This window comes from Pinus tabuliformis, chromosome 3_1, assembly GCF_031772625.1.
Source record: "Pinus tabuliformis cultivar Carrire ecotype Pingquan chromosome 3_1, CPIR1, whole genome shotgun sequence".
NCBI classification, from domain to species: Eukaryota; Viridiplantae; Streptophyta; class Pinopsida; order Pinales; family Pinaceae; genus Pinus; species Pinus tabuliformis.
In genome coordinates, this window is record NC_142301.1 from 161,380,029 (window position 1) to 161,398,892 (window position 18,864).

The 18,864-nt window shown below is 37.8% G+C and overlaps 1 protein-coding gene across 1 annotated transcript in view; it reads left to right on the forward strand.

Annotated features, from left to right (window-relative positions):
• Positions 1-13,690, forward strand: part of LOC149186291 (uncharacterized) — a 38,683-nt gene extending 24,993 nt beyond the window's left edge. The window contains exon 3 of the mRNA XM_089409286.1: positions 13,544-13,690. Within this exon, the coding sequence (XP_089265412.1) occupies positions 13,544-13,690 (147 nt within the window). The remainder of the gene's footprint in view (positions 1-13,543) is intronic.
• The last annotated feature ends 5,174 nt before the right edge of the window (positions 13,691-18,864 follow it).

Consider the following 18,864-nt stretch of genomic DNA (forward strand, 5'->3'; position numbering starts at 1 on the left):
GATGTCGCGTATGAATCATATATAGAAGCACAATGGTGAGAGATTTCCCAAGGTAAATTTCTAAAGACATGATCTCTCGAATAGATTCATCCAAAGTTAGTACTTTTTCGAAGATATCGTTAGAGGGATCCATTATGGGAGAGGAGGTGGTACCGTTGGTTGTAACCAAAGTAGTGGAAGAATCAGATGTAGATGGAATGGCTTGATAAGCCAATTCAGCTGGTGAAAGCGACATTTTTTCTCCATAAAAGTCAATGTATGAAGGGGTCGGGAGGATCCAGGGATTGGTTGGGTCATGAGGAATGGTGGAGACCATAGAAACTATCTATGGAACCTCTAGCGGCGGGAGAGGAAAGAAACCCAATAGGGAGGAACCCTTCAGAAGACTGGTACCAACACTGACGTAAGAGTCAAGTATGCCACCCACTAAGGGCACATTACCACTAAGTAATGTGGAGTAATCCAGGGTACAAAAGGAAATTTGGTCCACTATGACTATTCTCCCATCCAATGCAAAGAGGATGAGGCGAAATACCAAAGAAACAACGGTAGTCATGGCATAAGTCCAACTGTGGCCAAAAAGCATATATTATATTTGAGATGACGATCTACGACTTCATTGTCCATAGTTATGGTTTTCCCACCGAGAGTGATGGGGTAGCTGGAAAGATATCCTTTTGGGATGAATGTATGGCCATCAAATGCTTTAAGGGATCTCGAGAGTGGAGAAAGGGTTGGAGACCCAAGGCAAGCCAACATGAATTAAACATGATGTAAGTCAAAGCACCTTAGTCAATGATGGATAACTCTGCCTTTCGAAATAACCTACACCTAAAATGCAAGTTGGTGGGAAAGGTGAGGCTTACATTTCTCCATGTCGAAAATTTCTAGCATCAAATCCTGAGGTTCAACTCCATCAATGGTTGAAAGCAAATATTTTCGTTGTGCTGAATAGGTTTGAAATACTTCGAGTGCAGACATGGCTGATGGTGCTTGCGCCAAATATTTTACAATATTGTAGTTCAGGGCAGCAAGTGTAGAGGTATTGTGTGTCATACGGTGAAATACCCCTTTACGGGGGTGAATCACAAGATCATAAATAGGCCTTTTGATATGAAGATCATTAGGCAGTAGTGGATTTGAACTCAAGGCAACGTCCAGAGAATTAACGAATGAAGTTCCATAAGTTTTGGCTCCTGTTTGAATATTAATGATTTCAAAGGTGTAAACAGTCAATGATCCTTCACCAGAGGAAGAATGGTTTGAACTGGCGTTTCCCTCTTGCGGGGGTTACGGTGGGTTTGAAATAAGATGTTTTTTCTACTGAGCAAGAAAAGGGTTGTGTAGGACCACTGGGTCCAACCAATGTCCTTTTGACCAAGAATATTTGTGCAATCTTGGAGATGTGGACATTTGTGTGTCATGTGGTCCTTCGCACATATTTTGCAAGGAAAATTGACAACTTTTTCCTTTCCACTGTCAAATTTGGCAGCCACTTTCTATTTGGGATTGGGTTGCGTAGTAGGCTGCTCTTCAGAAGGAGAGGTATTTTTCTTGTTCTTCTTGTTCTTGTTGCTGGGATTTTATGTAGATTACATAGAGTTGATCGCTGTGGTTGGAAGAGCAGTCGATTGGGTAGAAGTAGCAATATCAACAGACAACTGCGCAATGTGCTCGCTAAGTTGTTTAACATCAGCCCCGGAGGTAGAATCGATGAGACCATCAGCCTACGCACTAGGTTACTGAGTAGAGGGAGCATTAGAAGTTTGAGGGAAATTGTGGATTACGTCGTATAGTGTGCCAAACTATGAATAAATCAAATATAAGTGTTGGGAACGATGAATGAATTGGTCTTTGGTGACTGCACCACCTAAGGCAACATCCTTGGAAATTTGGGGAAGAAGAGATTTGTAGAACCAACTTGCTAATAGGCAATCCAAAATGGGGGCCTTTACTAGCATCTTCTTACATCTCCATTCATGAATGTGATTAGAGATGTGGGTGGAGGTGTCTTGGTGGAAGGTAGTAAGAATTTCCATTCTAGTTTTGTAGCGGATGTGAAGCTGAAAGTGCTTTAAAGATTCCATTTCTAGGGCACCAAAGGTATTAACTGATGCACATGGCTTGACAGCATTTCTAGTAAGGGTGCAGGTAAGAGTTGTAGCCAGATACTATCATCCACCATGGAGTTTGATACGAACCATAGATGATAGGTGGTGACATGTATACCCAGATCATATACTTGTTTCTCTTCAAACTTCGAGATGTCGGAAGGTATTCTATGTGGGATTGGGGGCCAATGAAAGTTATGGTAGATGGGGTCATTATTTAGTTTATACAGATCGAGGATATTGAGTGTTGCCAAAAAAGGAAAAGTGTTTGGTGCCCCCGAGTATGACCAGGGTGATGAAGAATGAATTGAAGGACGCTAGGGTCCTCCCATGATTTTGTTTCCAACATGATACATAGGATTTATTGGATAATAGCCTCCTTGTTGTGGTGGAAGATTCATATATGGTGGGGGTCCATAAGGGATATTAGGCTTGGGGGGGGGAACTAGTTTCCCCCAAGTTAAAAAGTGCCCCCTTGACTCAATTGAGGTTGGGGAGGGGGTTCCTAGATAGATAGAGAAAACCTAGTTGAGGGATTTTGCTAGCCATATAATTTTTCGTAGGTACATGACTGAAAATAGAATAGTGTCCACTTGGGGGAGGTAAGTCAATCAATCATGGTCTAGATTGTCCTATAGGTGGAGGGGGAATAGTGATTCCCCCGACTGGTGTGTGCATATTGGGAACATTTCCCCCAAGCATATGAGCCTGGGGGTTATAACTTAGCAAAGGGTTCCAACCAAAATAATTACTGAAGGTAGTCATCTTGACTACGCTATTAGGAGTGATAGACGAAGGTCTAGGAGCAGACACAAAAGGGGTAGAAACCAACATGTATTGGGTTCCACTCATAGTAGGTGTAACTAGGTTGCTCGGACTTGGCATTTTTTGGATAACAGGGTAACCATTCAGTTGTGTTTTGACTATTGGTAGGGGAAGAGATGGTGGACCAAAGTTGTCCACAAAATACCACAATCCATTAGTCGTCAGGGGGTTGTTGGTACTATTGAAGACATGATAGGTACAGGTGCTACCTTAATCAACACTGGCCCAAGAAGATTGGTGAGGGGAGGCTTATAAAGAGGTACAACTACTTCGCTTAAAAATTCCTCTAGTAGTATAGTGTCCTGGGAGGTGTTATGCGATTCAATGTTAGATACTAGAGATTGATTTCCTGAAGAGGGAGAATCTAGGTCACCAAGGCTCAGGTGATCCTCCAAAGTCAGCAGAGGAAGACCTTGTTATCGCCTAGATTGATGATAAGGGTTGTATGTAGCCACGGTGACCGACAGATTTTATCAAAGAGTTTTACATTGATATTATATTATAGTTTCACTGATAATAAACTAACACCTAAAAATAAAAAATACTCTGAAATTAAATCAGCAAGCAGTCAGGGGATATGAATTTGTATAATAACCATCGATTACTAGAGATGAAATCCAGTATTACAATGGCGAAAAGAGAGAGATGGCCAAATGTACAGTTATGATTACTCTTGAGCTTTGCCTAAACCTCAGATTAAGGAGCCAAGTACTCTCATTAAGATGAGCACCCTCCCAAAAACCAAAGATAGAGTAGGTTCATCTATTTAGGTACTAGGATAGCCCGCCCCAGTCAACTTATGTCCGTCCCTAAAAAATTATGGCCACTAAGGTTACCTAAAATCACATACACCAATAGGGGGGACATGGTCATAGATAATAAATTGTGTGGGCAAGATACTTCAGTCCCCAACTCATCTCTCATATCACCGAAGGGATCCTCAATACATATATTACCCAATGGGGATGTAATCGAAGGTAGGATACCTTCTTTCACATTCCAACGTTGTCTCGCATTTAACTCATTTCTGAAGGGAGAAATACCAGATGATATCAGTGCAACAAGATTTTACTCTCTTTAACAACACTAGTCTCAGTTTTGTGATCTTGGGCAGTTTACTCACCATTGCCTAGCCCAAGATCCTAACTTAGACTAATATGTGCATATGCTAAAAAATATTTGTTGACTACTTTTATTACGAGATTGATTTTAAAGGTATTGTATTAATGTCTTCGGAAGGGGTGTTGACATATGGAGTTTTATGAGACTCTGACCCAAACCATGCAGAAAATATGCTTTTCAATTTCAATTCGATGAGTAAGTTATTTCTACAAGGAGAGAGTTATCTATACATCAATTCAGTACCATGCATCCAATGCAGTAAACACATGCAAAACTTGCAGACATGAAATGCTCTCTAACAACTAACCCAATATACATATGCAGAATCAAACCAACTAAAACATAAAAAAAATTAAGTATTTTTTTTCATTTTCTTTTCCTAAAAAACAAATGCACTTAAGCTATTTTCCTAAAAAGAAAAATGATCAGAAAAACAGGCAACTAAAAACAGTGCACAATTGTAGATCCCTAAAATAGGCTCTAAGCAGCTTCCCAACCTAGGAATTCACAGAATAGGCTAATTATCAAGATATTGGTTGGCTAACGCTCCTTAGAAGAAGGTACAAAGCATTAATGGTAGGACTAACACTTTGTGCACAAGCCTGGGGGGCATTATAACTCACTGGTTTGCATAAATAGGGTGCGTTACAAAAGAAAAGGTTGTAAAAAGAGTCATTCAGGGTCTAATCAAAGCTTATGCAGAGCAGAGGAGATTGTGAAGCATCCTAAGTGGTTAGAATGGGAACTAAGAAGAACAGGGAGGTCTGGAAAGAAAGAGAGATTTGGGAACTTGGAAGGTAAAAATTGCGAACGAAGTATATTCCCTAGCAAAGTCGCCAATTTTGCTATAGGGATTAATGCATGGGTGGTTGTGGATCAAATATTCTTTTGGATCTTCGCGAGTTCTAAGGTAGATTGTTTCACATTAGCTACATTTGTCACAAAGAAACATACATATATCCATATTAATGCATGATAAAAAAATCAAAGGAAGATGGATTACCTCATTCCTTGGTGTAGCCCTACTAGAGAACTCAATGTAGCAAAGTTGAAGACCTCTTTGCCAACTCCTAGATCAGAACCTACACATAAACAAGATAAAGCGTAGTCCTACAAAATATAAACGTTGATAATAAAAACATTAATATAAATGAAGATATAAGCTAGCATGCATCAAATCTACTTATTAATTATAGAATCGAATCAACATGTAAAGAAACACAACATCAATGCCATCCAACAAAGAAACATGTCTATATTATTAGATAGAAGAAGAATTATTACAACCATCTTGGCTGCATCAAGCCTCCTCTAGTCCTTCAGCTCCTCTCTCTCTCTCTCTCTCTCAATGTTTTGGCAACATAACAAATCTAAATCTCTTGCAAAGTTTCAACAACCATTTTACCTCTTTCACAATGACCAAGCCTCCAATATATAGATGATGAGAGGTTCATCCTTTCCAATTCTTTCTTGAGTTCCACTGAGGCAAAAGCTAGGGTGTTTCCTCATTTTATTGTTCTTTCCCTTTCCATGAGACTCCATTAGGAATAGAAATGTCCTTAGTTTGGTAAGAGGTAGATGTTTCCTACTTTTCAAGTTGACATTTGAGTGAAAAGTAGAGTGTCAGTTAGTCAACACGCGCTTTGACCTCCAGAATCTCACAAATATTCGGTAATGTTTCCCTTTAAGAAAAATAGTGCGTTAACTTAGGGTCTTTTCTATTTCTGGGGTGTGTTACCCTGGAAAATAGCACTATGATTTTGTTCTAGTCTTTAGCCAATGTGTATTTCTCCTTTGAGTTGATGAGGAGGTCATTTTCCTGTATAATAGTAGAAGGGCTAGAGGAATTGATAGATTCATGTGCATCTAAGAAGTGTCGTAGAGTGAGTTATGCACAATTAAAAATTTAAATCAACATAAGAGAAGGACTAGAAAATAAATGAGAGCCACTACAGAGATTGGAGAATATGACATGGATCAGGGTTTTCTAGATTTATGATCTGATGCTAATGTTTTACCAAATTCGACCTGGGAATTGATGGGTAAGACAAAGTTACCATTAGGGGATTTTTGAGGTCTAAAATGGGCCTCCTAAGGAAAGTATAAAATAATAGAGGAAATATTAAAATAAGATTATATTACATCATCAAATTTTAGAGGAAAAAAAGAAAAAACTATTTTTTCAACTCGTATTTTCAACTTATCTCCCTACGGGTTTACTCAAATTTCAAGCGATAACACTTGTTCGATGAAAAATTTGATTCCTCATCCATGGATTACCCATGTTTCATACTTTTGATGGACCATACTACATAAAAAATTAGAAATACATGAAAAATGTGACTGCAATTACGTTTTTTCATGTATTTCTCATTTTTCATGTATCGAGGTCCATCGCAAGTATGCAACATGGGTACCCTTGGCTGAGGAATTAAATTTTGCATCCAATGAGTACTCTTGCCTGAAATTTGAGTAAAACCTTAGGGAGATAAGTTAAAAATATGAGTTGAAAAAGTAGTTTTATTATTTTATTATTTTTTAATACTTTTACTTTTTTACTCCAAAAATGGTGAATCATCTATCATGGTTGACATCATCATCTTGAATCCTATTGGTTCTTATAAATTTTATTTTGGTTGTACATTTTTCTTAGGAGGCCCATTTTAGACATCAAAATTCCCCTAATGTAATGGTCATCAATTCAGTTGAGAATGACCAACCAACAAAAGATCTTATCCTTAGGAAGACTATCAAGTGTGGTAGTAGACATTGAAGGAGTTCGCACTATTGTAGACTTTAAAGTGATAGAAATTATGGATGAAAGCAATCCCTATCCAACATTGTTTGGACTGGATTGGGCATTTGATAATCTGGCTATAATAAACTTAAAGAAAAGATAAATGTTGTTTGAAAAGGAAAACATGAGAATAAATGTTCCATTGGACCCATTAGAAGATGCGAGATATACAGAGTCCGTCAAAGATGAGTACTGCGTAGCAGATATAGAGAATATCTATCAAATTAAAGCCAAAGAAGAGGAATGGACTAACCCCACTACAGATAACAATTTGAGTTGGGAACAAGACAATTCTTGTATCTCAAATTCAGAAGAAGAATTGGAAAATTGGAAAAATAGGCTACACGAAGTGACTACAAGACGATGTGCAAGGATCACTAAATCACTTCATTGTATAACCTTTGAGGTATGTAATTTTCCTTACTATGATGGTTTGGGTAATGTAATTACTTTCCTTGATGATTATTAAAGACAAATACCATAACATAAAATGTTGTTGGCTTTGGATGTAGCCCTGAGATCTACGCCTACTAGATGGTGGGGTGCACATAAGAAAAATATAGCAGATTGACAATACTATCGAAGATTAATGTGGATCAGGTTTGGGTCAATAGATACCAAAATAGAGGTGAAGTATGATGGTAAAATTGACCCTAGGGAGCATATTCGCCGATGCACTATAGTATGGGAAGAGATTCCATAACAAGAATGGGTACATGGGTTTATCCACACATTAGAAACAATTCTTATGAATTGGTACCTAGAAACAAAACTTTGCCATGGTACTGTAAATTAGGAAGATTTGGTTGAAGGGTTTATATTAACATTCATTTTTGAAGATGATGGCCCATGCATAGACTCAACTCTTCATATAGTCAGAGAAAATATCTTTGGGAATGCGACTTCGCTGACATGGAAGCAACTAGATTGGACTATGTAGCTAGAATGTTCACTATAATGCTATAACATTATTGCAAAAGAATATGAAGATCCACGTAATATTAACATAGAAGAATAACAAGGACACTGTGAAGTCACTAGACCTGAGCCAGAAATACCGAATATAGCGAAGCTAGTGAAAAAAAGAAGGTGAATATAGGATCAGAAGAGGAACTAAAGTTTGCAAATATTGGAGACTATTGGGACAAAGATACAGTTAGTAAAGTTACATATCTGCTACACGAATACCGAGAGCTATTCCCTACAAAATTTTCATAAATGGAGGGCATATTAAGGGATCTAGGAGTCATGGGGATTCCCCTTAAACTTGATGTGAAACCTGTCAAGCAAAGACCCTATAGATTGAACCCAAAATATAAGGAAAAGGTGAAAGAGGAGTTAGATAAAATGATGACAGTAGGGATCATTGAACCTATGGAATAATCTAGTGGATAAGTCCTACTATTGTCCAGAAAAATAAGACTAAAGAAGAAATCAAAATTTTTGTGGATTTAAGAAAACTAAATGATGCATGTGTGCATGATCCCTTCCCTAAACTCTTTACATATGAGGTACTAGATAATGTAGGAGGATATGAAGCCTATTCATTCATAGATGGATTTTCTGGCTATCATCTAATTGGGATTGCACTAGAGGATAGGCATAAGGCCACATTTGCAATGGAGTGGGGCTCATATTAGTATACAATGATTCCTTTTGGGTTGAAGAACGCCCCTACTATATTTTCAAGAGTTGTGGTCGCAGCATTCAAGGAGTACATACTGTTGAAAAATCATGTTGCAAGCTTAAGGCTTATGTTGGACATATGTAGGCAGCACCATATCTCATTGAACTTAAAGAAATGTATATTTTGTGTGCCTTTTGGCATACTATTGGGGCATGTTGTGTGCAAGAAAGCTTTGATAGTGGATCCTGAGAAGATAGTTGTCATTGTGAACTTACCTCCACCAAAAATAGTGAGATAGTTGTGCACTACTTTGGGACACACTGGATATTACAAAAAATTCATTAAGGGGTATGCGTAGATAATTGCACCAATGGAGAGGATATTGAAGACAGATGTGGCCTTTCAATAAAATAAAGAATGCTAGAAAAGGCTTGATATATTGAAAGAAAATATGGTAACTGCGCCTATCTTGGTTTTCCCAGACTAGAATGAGGAATTCCATGTTCATTTAGACGCATCTTGCATAGCTTTGGGAAGAGTATTGGCACAACCTGACGTAGGAGCAATCGATCACCCTATAACTTTTGCAAGCAGGAAGTTGTCTAAAGCAAAAGAGAACTACACTACCACAGAAAGAGAAGGCTTGGCTATGGTATATTCGTTGCAGAAATTCAGACATTATTTGCTGGGATAAAATTTTAAGATGTTCACAGATCATTCTGCATTGAAATGTCTGGTGAATAAGCTTCTCCTAGGAGGGAAAATTTGTAGATGGTTGTTGTTGTTTCAGGAGTATGATATTGAAGTGGATGTTAATCCAGAATGGTAGAATGTCAGGCACCTATCAAGGTTAGAAACAGGGTAAGAACCAATGAGCACTGAATATAGTATTCCCAATGAGTAGTTGTTTGTAATCAATATTGTAGATGATCACTTAACAGATATTATTTAGTTTTTGGCTACAGGAATGGCCTCTGCAGAGTACACTATGCAGCAAAACAAGTTGTTGGTGGTAAATGCAGTTAATATTTTGTTGATTGTAGGACATTTGTATAATATGGGACCAGATGAAATACTGTGTAGGTATGTCGCTGAACATGAAATACATACTAATTTGGCATAAACTCATGGAGGCGTAGCTAGTGGACATTATGTAGGGAAGGCTATTGTGCAGAAGGTCTTAAGAGCATGATTATGGTGGCCTACACTACACAAGGATGAAAAGAAGCATGGTCAAGTATGCAATGTATGTTAGAGAACTGGGAAACCATCAAGGAGGGATGAAATTCCATTAGTACCACAGGTGACATCGCAGGCCTTCAACAAATGGGTCATTAATTTTGTTGGACCCATAAACCCACTTGGGAAGAAAACTGGTGTGAGGTATATAATCACTGCGATTGATTATTTGACAAGGTGGGCTGAAGCACAACTAGTGAAGGATTACAGTGCATAAGCTACTGCGAAGTTCATTTTTGAATATATTTTGTCTAGATTTGGGTGTCCAAAGGTTTTGATGAGCAATCAAGGATCACATTTCTTGAATAAGGCCATTGAGGCGTTGCCTGAAGAATTCCAAGTTTATCATTAGAAGAGCACTCCATATGACCCTCAGGTAAATGGCACAATTGAAGCTTTTAACAAGATTCTTGAAAAGCACTGACTAAATTATGCAATGTGAACAGAGATGATTGGGATCTAAAAATTCCAGTGGTGTTATGGGCTTATAGAACCACATGCAAGAAGCTAACAAGTCAGACACCTTTTAGATTGGTTTATGGGCAAGAAGTTGTTATGCCCATGGAGTATATTGTGTCGAGCTTAAGAATCGCAGCCTTTATAGACATGGCCGAACCCGACATAATGAATGAAAGAATGGCGTGGTTTCTCACATTAGAGGAAGACATATTTATAGCAAGATTTCATCAATAGGTGTAGAAAGTGAGAGAAAAAACTTGGCATGACTGACATATCAAACAGAAGGCATTCCAGGAAGGAAATCTTGTCCTTCTACATGATATTAAGTTCATGAAGTTCCAAGAAAGTTTAAAATGCATTTTTTGGGCACCTATATCATCAAGCATATCATAGACAGAGGTGCATTTCAGTTGGTGAAGTTTAATGGAAAATTGATGCCAGGAGGGTGAATGTCAATAGGTTGAAACTGTATAGGGACAACCCTGCCATGGTAGCTTCACTATGAAAAGAAAAGAGGAAAGTCTTAGTGCCACCGGTAGTTGAAAGTAGGCACTGGACTACAAACTATGCTACAAAAAAGAGTTTCGATGTGGGAAGGTTACCACACTACAGTGAGAAGTATGATGAGGTATGTAAGACTGCTACAATGAAAGGTGCATCGAAGTTCACCGCAAATATGATTATTGAAACAAAAAATGGTCGTTGGAGTAGCAGGAAAGTGCATTTCTGGAGACATGTTTGTTGAAAAGTGTGCAACAAGAAATGCTTGTTGAGAATACAACAAGATGATGGAGCTTAGTGAAAAGAGTCGCCTTCACTAAGTGGGCCCGCAGGCTATTTTTGGCGCAAGTCTATTTTTAGACTATGTCTATTTTTAGACATATGGATCATGTCTATGGATTGCAGGTTGCTGTTTATGGATGATTGGTCAAGTTGGGAAAAATAGATGGACTTCTGTTTTTGATGAAAGTGTGAGTGATCACAGTGTGAGTGATCAAAGTCTATTTTTAGACTAGCTGTCAAAAATAGAAAAGTCAAATATTATTGTCTCATAATAATATTTGGACTATAAACTTGATCTTATTCTCTTGGAGCACTTCAGGATGAGCTACGGATGTGGTACATGCAGATCCCAGAGGGAAATACGTGGTTACCTATGGGATGACTAATATTTGCATGCAGGACTTCAGTTAGAACTCAAGTGAGTTGAGTTTAGTGGACTGGAGGTGCAGTTGATGGAGTTGTGTTCAGTTTAGCTTTGTTAAATTGGTTGTATTTAGTCTAACTGATCAATAGACTAGAGATGAGTTGGGTGAATTAGTTATTAATTAATTCACAAGTTATTAACTCATAATACAACTAAAGAATACATCAGTTAACTCAGTTGCATGTCAGTGCATGTTCAGTTCAACAGGGACAAGTGGTAGAGAATCAGATTGCTATCAGTTGTGACTATAGTTGTGCATCAGATCTTGCACAATCAAAGGATTGAGTATGCCAATGAGTTTGCTCACGTATTTGGCCCACATTTTAGCCTTTTCTCACGTCCACAAAGAGTGAGTGACTATTTTGCAGGTGAAAATTGAGTTTGGGAAGCTATTCTCATCAGTTCTTGAGCAGGTATTGAGCAGTGGAGGCAGGCAAGCAGTGGAATAGATTTGAAGATCAGATCTTAGCTGTATTGTGTGTAACAGGTGGAGATGGTACTGAATTGCTTGTGATAAGAATTGTACTTTGTAATGTTACATGATTCAATCAATATAATATACAGATAGTTGGGGTTTTTAGCGAGATGCTTTCCCCGGGATACATATTGTGTTTATGAGTTTGATTGATGCTTCTATGTGTGCCTGTGAACTGTTTCTGCTTCTGTAAATTGATGATCAACGTAGAGGAGATTATGTATTATACATGTTCCGCTTATAATTGTATGATTAGGATAATCTCTATGAATATGTGTTAAATTATTCAAAATTTCTACAATGTTGGCAAGAATCTAGGGATAGATATGCAGTTAATAAACAAAATCTGTGTAATATGCAGGATAATAATGAGGTTATAATAACCAAAGCACTATAAAGGTCAAGTCCCACCCAGATTTTGGAAATTTGCTATCTAAGAGCTCGAAAGCAGCTAAGTATTGAAAAATTGTAGTTGCACTACTGTATGAACACTAAATATCTCATTCGATTATTCAAAGAGAAAGGTATAGGAGGGGTTATGGAAGCCACAATAACATCTGGTACACCCGCAACATCATCCATCTCGCAGTGAAGATCACCAAGGAGGAAGATGACTCTAGAGTAGAGAATGAAGAAAAAGTAGGAGTATTCTTTGTCGCACATATCTTAGTTGGGAAGATTATGTGGAAATACAGAGCCAATGAAGTCCCCACAATAATTCTGGGCTTAGCTGTGCAATTCAACAATGGGGTCCAGTACAATTGGGTCAGACATCTATTTAGAGAATTCTTAGAATATTGCCATGAAGCCCAGAGGAGGGTAAGACCTTTTACTACGCATCATATTGATCATAGCATTGTTATCATGGAAGGATCTGGAGGATACGTAGTTTCCTCTAGTAGAATCAGATGTATGTGAAGGTGTGTGGTATGCCTTGCACTTGTATACCAAGCAGGCATCGCGAGCTCAGGGGAATAGGATATTCTTTGTTTTGTATCACATGGATTTACACATGGTGGTAAATCAATACCCTAGACTATCACTAAGATTGTACAAGCAATATAAGTCTGTTATGAAGTTCAAAGTAGACTTTCATAGGATTTATATATAGATTCGAAAGGATGAAATGAAGACATGGCACCCTCTACCATACTTGGTCACCAACGATGATCTGATGACATTAATACAACATTGGCCAACAGAATAGATGACTGTGAAGGAGAAGGATGTAGGAGACAGTGAAACAGAGGAAGAAACTTTGTAGCATGTGGAACCAAGTGGAAAAGATAAAGACAATGATGAACAAGAGCTAGAATAGGAGTAGGAGCATGACAAAGAATATCCCAAAGACCAGACAAAGACAAGAAAAGGAAATAGGAAGATGCAAAGTGGAGCTTCACCAAAGATTAGAAAGAAGTAGAAATAATATAAATCAAAGGGTGCAGAGCCACTAGCCCTTACTGAGGCGGGCTTAGATGAAATTGGGGACAAAATCCAAGAAGTTATAACAGAGTCCTAGCATAGAATAGAGGATTGCTACGATGCAATCTTAACAAGGGTTGAGTAGAGTATTGCAGAGCTGAATATTTTGGTGTAAACATCTAGATCAATAGTGCAGATAGGCCAAGTACTCCACCCACAAAGGGTAATTAACACAACATTTGGGATGAAAATAATGCAGATATCTGTTGAAGCTCTGCAGTTCGAGTCTAGTGAAGTAAATCAACAGGAAAAAGGTTGGGATTATGTTAGCATGAACATGGAAGCACTTCCCAATCCGGTATTACATGAAATGCACCAAGGCATCATACATGAGTTAAAGGAGTGAGAACAATGCACAACATAGTTAAATATCCACATAGACAAAGAGTGTACTGCGCTGAAGAAATAGTTGGACCAGGCCATCAAGGACAAGGAATAGGAAGAGCTACAGTAGTAGAGGTTGAAAGAAGTGGTCAAAGCCACTTGTAGGGAAGTTCTGGACATGGATGTCAGTGAAGAGGAATTAGTAGAGTATAAGGTCGCCAATCTCAGACTTGTAGTCAAGGAATCAACGAAAAAGATCATGGATGTGCAGTTCGAGTATGAGATCAAGATCGTCGAGCTGAAAATGAAGCTACAACCAGCCACACCACCAGAAGTGCATGAACAAAGGGAGATAGACCTAAATACTGTAGTGAAAGGTGTCTCTGAGATAGTGCCAGAATGTGGTAAAGTATTGGATGAGACAGTGCAGATTTGGACTTCACTGCAGGAATATTCAAAAATACAAAAGATAGAAGATGACATCCAGCAGAAGCAGAAGTAGTTAGAGGAAATGTGGGCAACTGTGAAGACTCTACCAGTCTTGCAAAAGCTCACCAGAATCAATGAATCCAAGGCACTTCAGAAGTAGATCGAACAACTCCGAAGGAAAGAATTAATTTTGATGGAAATAAATCAACCATGGCAAGATGAGGCTCTCCAACAATCACAAGAAGAAGATGGGAAGCTCTAGGAGCTTTGATTAAAGAAGAATTAGTGTTGAAACAGATTGATAAACTAGTGATAGAATCACTACTAGAAGAAGTGTGCAGAGAAGAAAAGCAAGATGTAGAAATAATACAGTAGTACAAAATCGCCTACAACAACATTGTAGCAATGATTCAAGACAAAGAAGCTGAGTTACTTAGGATGAGTCACATGTGAGTGTTGGGGGCCCGATGGGCGCAACCCAACTTGGTCCAAGTTTTGTTCAAAACTCCACATTTTAAGGAGAGGAGTGTGCGATACCGCAGAGCTATATAGCGCGCGGTGTTTTAGGGGCTTTTGGGTGGGTCACTACCCCTTCTTTTTGTAATGGATTTTGGGAAATAGTTTCTTGTTTTTAGGAGAACCATGGTACTTTTGATGTAATTAGTATATAAAGAGAAAATATGTAAGTCGAAGTGATATGTGTAATAAGATAGTAGCAAGTGAATACCTCTATCTATTATTGGGTCTTGAAGGAAAGGCTCCGCATCTAGGTGCGTGGAGGCCTAAACTATGCAGTTGAGTGCATAGATACCTGCAGCTAGGTGCGCAGGTTGAAGGGATTGTACTCAATTTCAAATAGTTAATATAAAGAAGTACATTTTTGATGGCCATATCTTAAGTATGATTATTATGTATCTTTTATTTATGCTCAGTATTTTGGTTATATTCTACTTTCGTGAAGTATTGTTTAAGTTGTTTATGGAATTGTTAAGTAAATGATTCAAGTACTGCAAAGTAAATAATAAAGTATTAAGAAAAATAAAAGTAAAAATAGAATAAGAAGACCACATTGCATTATCCTTCAAGGTTGCAGAAACCTGGTTCTGCAACCTCCCATAGCCAAATCGAGTGAGACTGCGATCTACTTATAGATTGTTGCAGGAAGTGTTGGCATTATGACAAAGATTTAGCACTATGAAACAAGTGTTGTCCTTGATAGAAACTCACTCTGATGATAGATCACAGTTCATACTCACAGAATGAAGAAAGAAAGGTATACGCAGGTTCCCCATTGACCAAGCCGCGTGTACACGCGGGTCAACAGACCAAAAGGAGCGTATAACATACACACGCACTTTCACAGAAGGAAAGGCATGTACATGATGGAAAACTAAGTTTTGGTCCATGGTATTGGTCCAAGGTATCTGGTCCAGAGTGTTGACCCCAGGTATTTGGTCCAAGGTATTGGTTGTAAGTGGTTTTGGTCCATCGTATTGAGTAAGGCCTAAGACTATAAAAGGAGGCGAAGTTCATTAGGCAAAGACTCTCAAGGATTGAATATCTGATGAAGAGCAAGATCTAGCATATAGGTTATTGGGTTATGGTGCATAGTTGGATCTGAACCAAGGATGAACCTTAGTGCTTGATGAAGGATAAGATCTAATGATGGGTCATGATCTTAAGGCTTGAGGTGAAGTATCTTTATGTGGTTTTTGATCATTTATCTGAATAACTGGCACATGTTGTAGTCTGTAAATATGATGATCTAGGTATAACTGAAGTCTAAAATTGTTGTAAAGTTTAAATAATCATTTACAGATTTGTAAGCAGGTTCACTTTAGAAAAGGCACGTATTCATGCTGGTTCTGCATATCAAAACAACATATGCATCTTAAATTTGATTTGCAGATCTGTACGCAGGTTTGCCTGGAGAAAAGAGTGTATGCATGTAGGTTCGACACATTGAAGTAGCGTATACCTCATAAAATATGTTTTAGCTGCTTCTGTTTGCTATTGCAGTGTTCTGAGTTTTGGTTACCGTGCTCTGGTTACTGTATTCTGGTTACTGCATTCTAAAAAGTGATTGATTGATTCAGTTGTGATTGGTGCAAAGGAGATTGGTTGATGTAGATATATTTGATGTTTGATTGATGTTATTGATGGATCCAATCTAAAAATTTATGAAATGTGGTCCTTGGAAGAAAAGAGAAGGTTGTAGCCTTCTGTAGGCCATCACCTACGTACTAGTAAACATATTAGCTAGTACAAGAGCTAGGGGGTTGTAGCTCCCTTCCAGGAGAAGCTGGAGAATTAGAGAAGGTTGTAGCCTTCTGCAGGTAGAAGCCTACATACTGGTATAAGACTGCACCTGTACAAAACTTGTAAAAATAAGTTTCTAATTTAAAAAGAAGATAGAGACGATTGCAGTAGGTGGTTTTCACCCACGTTGATTTCCACCTTATATCTTGTGTTCTTGTGTGTGATTGTCTACTATATTTTTATTGCACTTGGTTACTATTTATATGGTTTTGATGCACTGATTAAAGATCAACATATGATGAATTAACTTAATCATAAGTCTACAGGATATACGCTAGTTGCCTTAAACACAATTGCGTATAGATGCGAGTTCCATTAACTGAAGTAGCATATATGAATCTGATTATGGAAATGAAAAATTATTGACTTACTAATACTGATTCATCCCCCCTCTCAGTATTAGTTCCAACAATTGGTATCAGAGCAGGTCCTTCAGAAGAAGCTTGATCACTTGAAGGAAGATCTATCATCATGAGTAACTACGAAAGAGAGGGATCCATTAGACTACCTATCTTTGATGGGAGCAACTTCATTTATTGGAAGGTAAGAACCACAGCCTATCTTCAATCTCTTGGAGTAGATGTCTAGGAAATCGTGGAAGGAGGATATACATTTCCATCAGCAATTCCTACAGATACGACAGGTAAAAAGAAATATGAAACCAATGCCAAGGTTGTCAATACATTACTGGGGAGTCTGTCACAATCAGAATTTGTCAAAGTTATGCAGCTCAAAACCGCCAAAGAAATATGGGACAAGATTGTTCTAGGGTATGAAGGAGACAATCAGGTAAAACGTGCAAAACTGCAAACTCTCAGAATTCAATATGAAACTCTCAAAATGCACAATGATGAAAGTATAGCTAGTTACTTCTTACGTATAGATGAGATTGTTATATGCATGAAGAACTTGGGTGAAGAGATAAAAGAATTTACTTTAGTTGAAAAGGTTTTAAGATCCTTGTCTACTAATTTTGAATCAAAAGTATCTGCCATAGAAGAAAAGCAGGATCTTCAGACTATTACTATGACACAGCTACACGAAACCTTAACTGCTTTTGAAATGAGAAAAGGAGGTCCCTCGGATATGAGAGAAGTCACATCCAAAGCTTTAGGAAGAGAAGAACTCAATGAATCAAGACATATTTCAGAAGGAGAGGAAGAAGCTAACTTTGTTAAGAACCTTCAACGGGGTTCTAGAAGATTCAGAGGTAAACTACCCTTCAAATGTTTTGCATGTGGAAGAGTCGGTAATTATGCTACCAAATGTCCTCATAAAGATAATCTTGATAAAGGTAAGGAATCAGCAAAATGGAATAGAAAACAAAGTGTAAGTAGGAACAGCTACTATACGCATGAAGATAGCGATGGTTTATAAAATAGTGATGAAGATGAAAATAATAATGACTATAGACTTCTGATGGCTTTTGAAGATGATGATTTCCTAGACGCTTTAGATGAAGATGACCTTTATGAAGAAATATCTAAACTCAAAATCTATTTAGAATAAAAGAATATGATTATAAATACTCTAGCATTCCAACTTGCTGAAAGAGAAAAACACAATGAAAAACTAGAATGTGAAATTGTGGGTCTAAGAAAGTATATTGAGAAAATAAAATCTCTCAATCTTAGATTTGCTAAAGGATCAAAAACCTTAAATGAAATTATCAAAGTTCAGTATTCTCCTTTGATAAAGACAGGTCTTGGATATACTGAAGAAGCATCCCAAGCACAGAAGCTGTCAACCTCCACTAAAAGCTATCTTGATGCAGCAAAGAGCAGTGAACAATTTGAAAATCGACAAAAAAGGCATAAAGTAGATCACTATGTAAATCAGGCTCACTTTACTTCAAGGATGAGAAGCTACAACCAAGCTCAGGTAAATCATACTCAATCTGTTTCAAGAATGAATATCAATAGTAACTACAATCACTGGGTCAGTAGATTCGATAAACGCAAGAACTTCTTTAATGGCCAATGTTTTTCATGTCATAACTTTGGACACAAAGCCGCTCAATGTGTTGCTTTCAATACCATCATGACTAGAGAAGCATGAAATCAAAGGAATGTGATGGGATCATGAAACGGACCTACAATAACTTTTCTCTTCTTGAAATGAAACAGAATGCTATATCTGCAACAACTTTGGTCATGAAGAATATGAATTCAAGAGAAAATTTTGGCAAACATCTCAGAAGAAGAAAACTTCATTAAATCCCAAAATATGGAGAAAGAAAGAATCGCAAATAGAAAGATGTGGTATAGCCTTGTATGCAGAAGGACAAGAAAATCAGTGGTGCATCGACAGTGGATGCTCAAAACACATGACAGGTGATAAAGAAAAACTTCAGTCATATAATGCCTTAGAAAAGGAAAAGAAGGTCTCTTTTGGAAATGACACTCCTGCTGTCATAAAAGGTAAAGGTTATGTTCTCTTAAAAGAAAA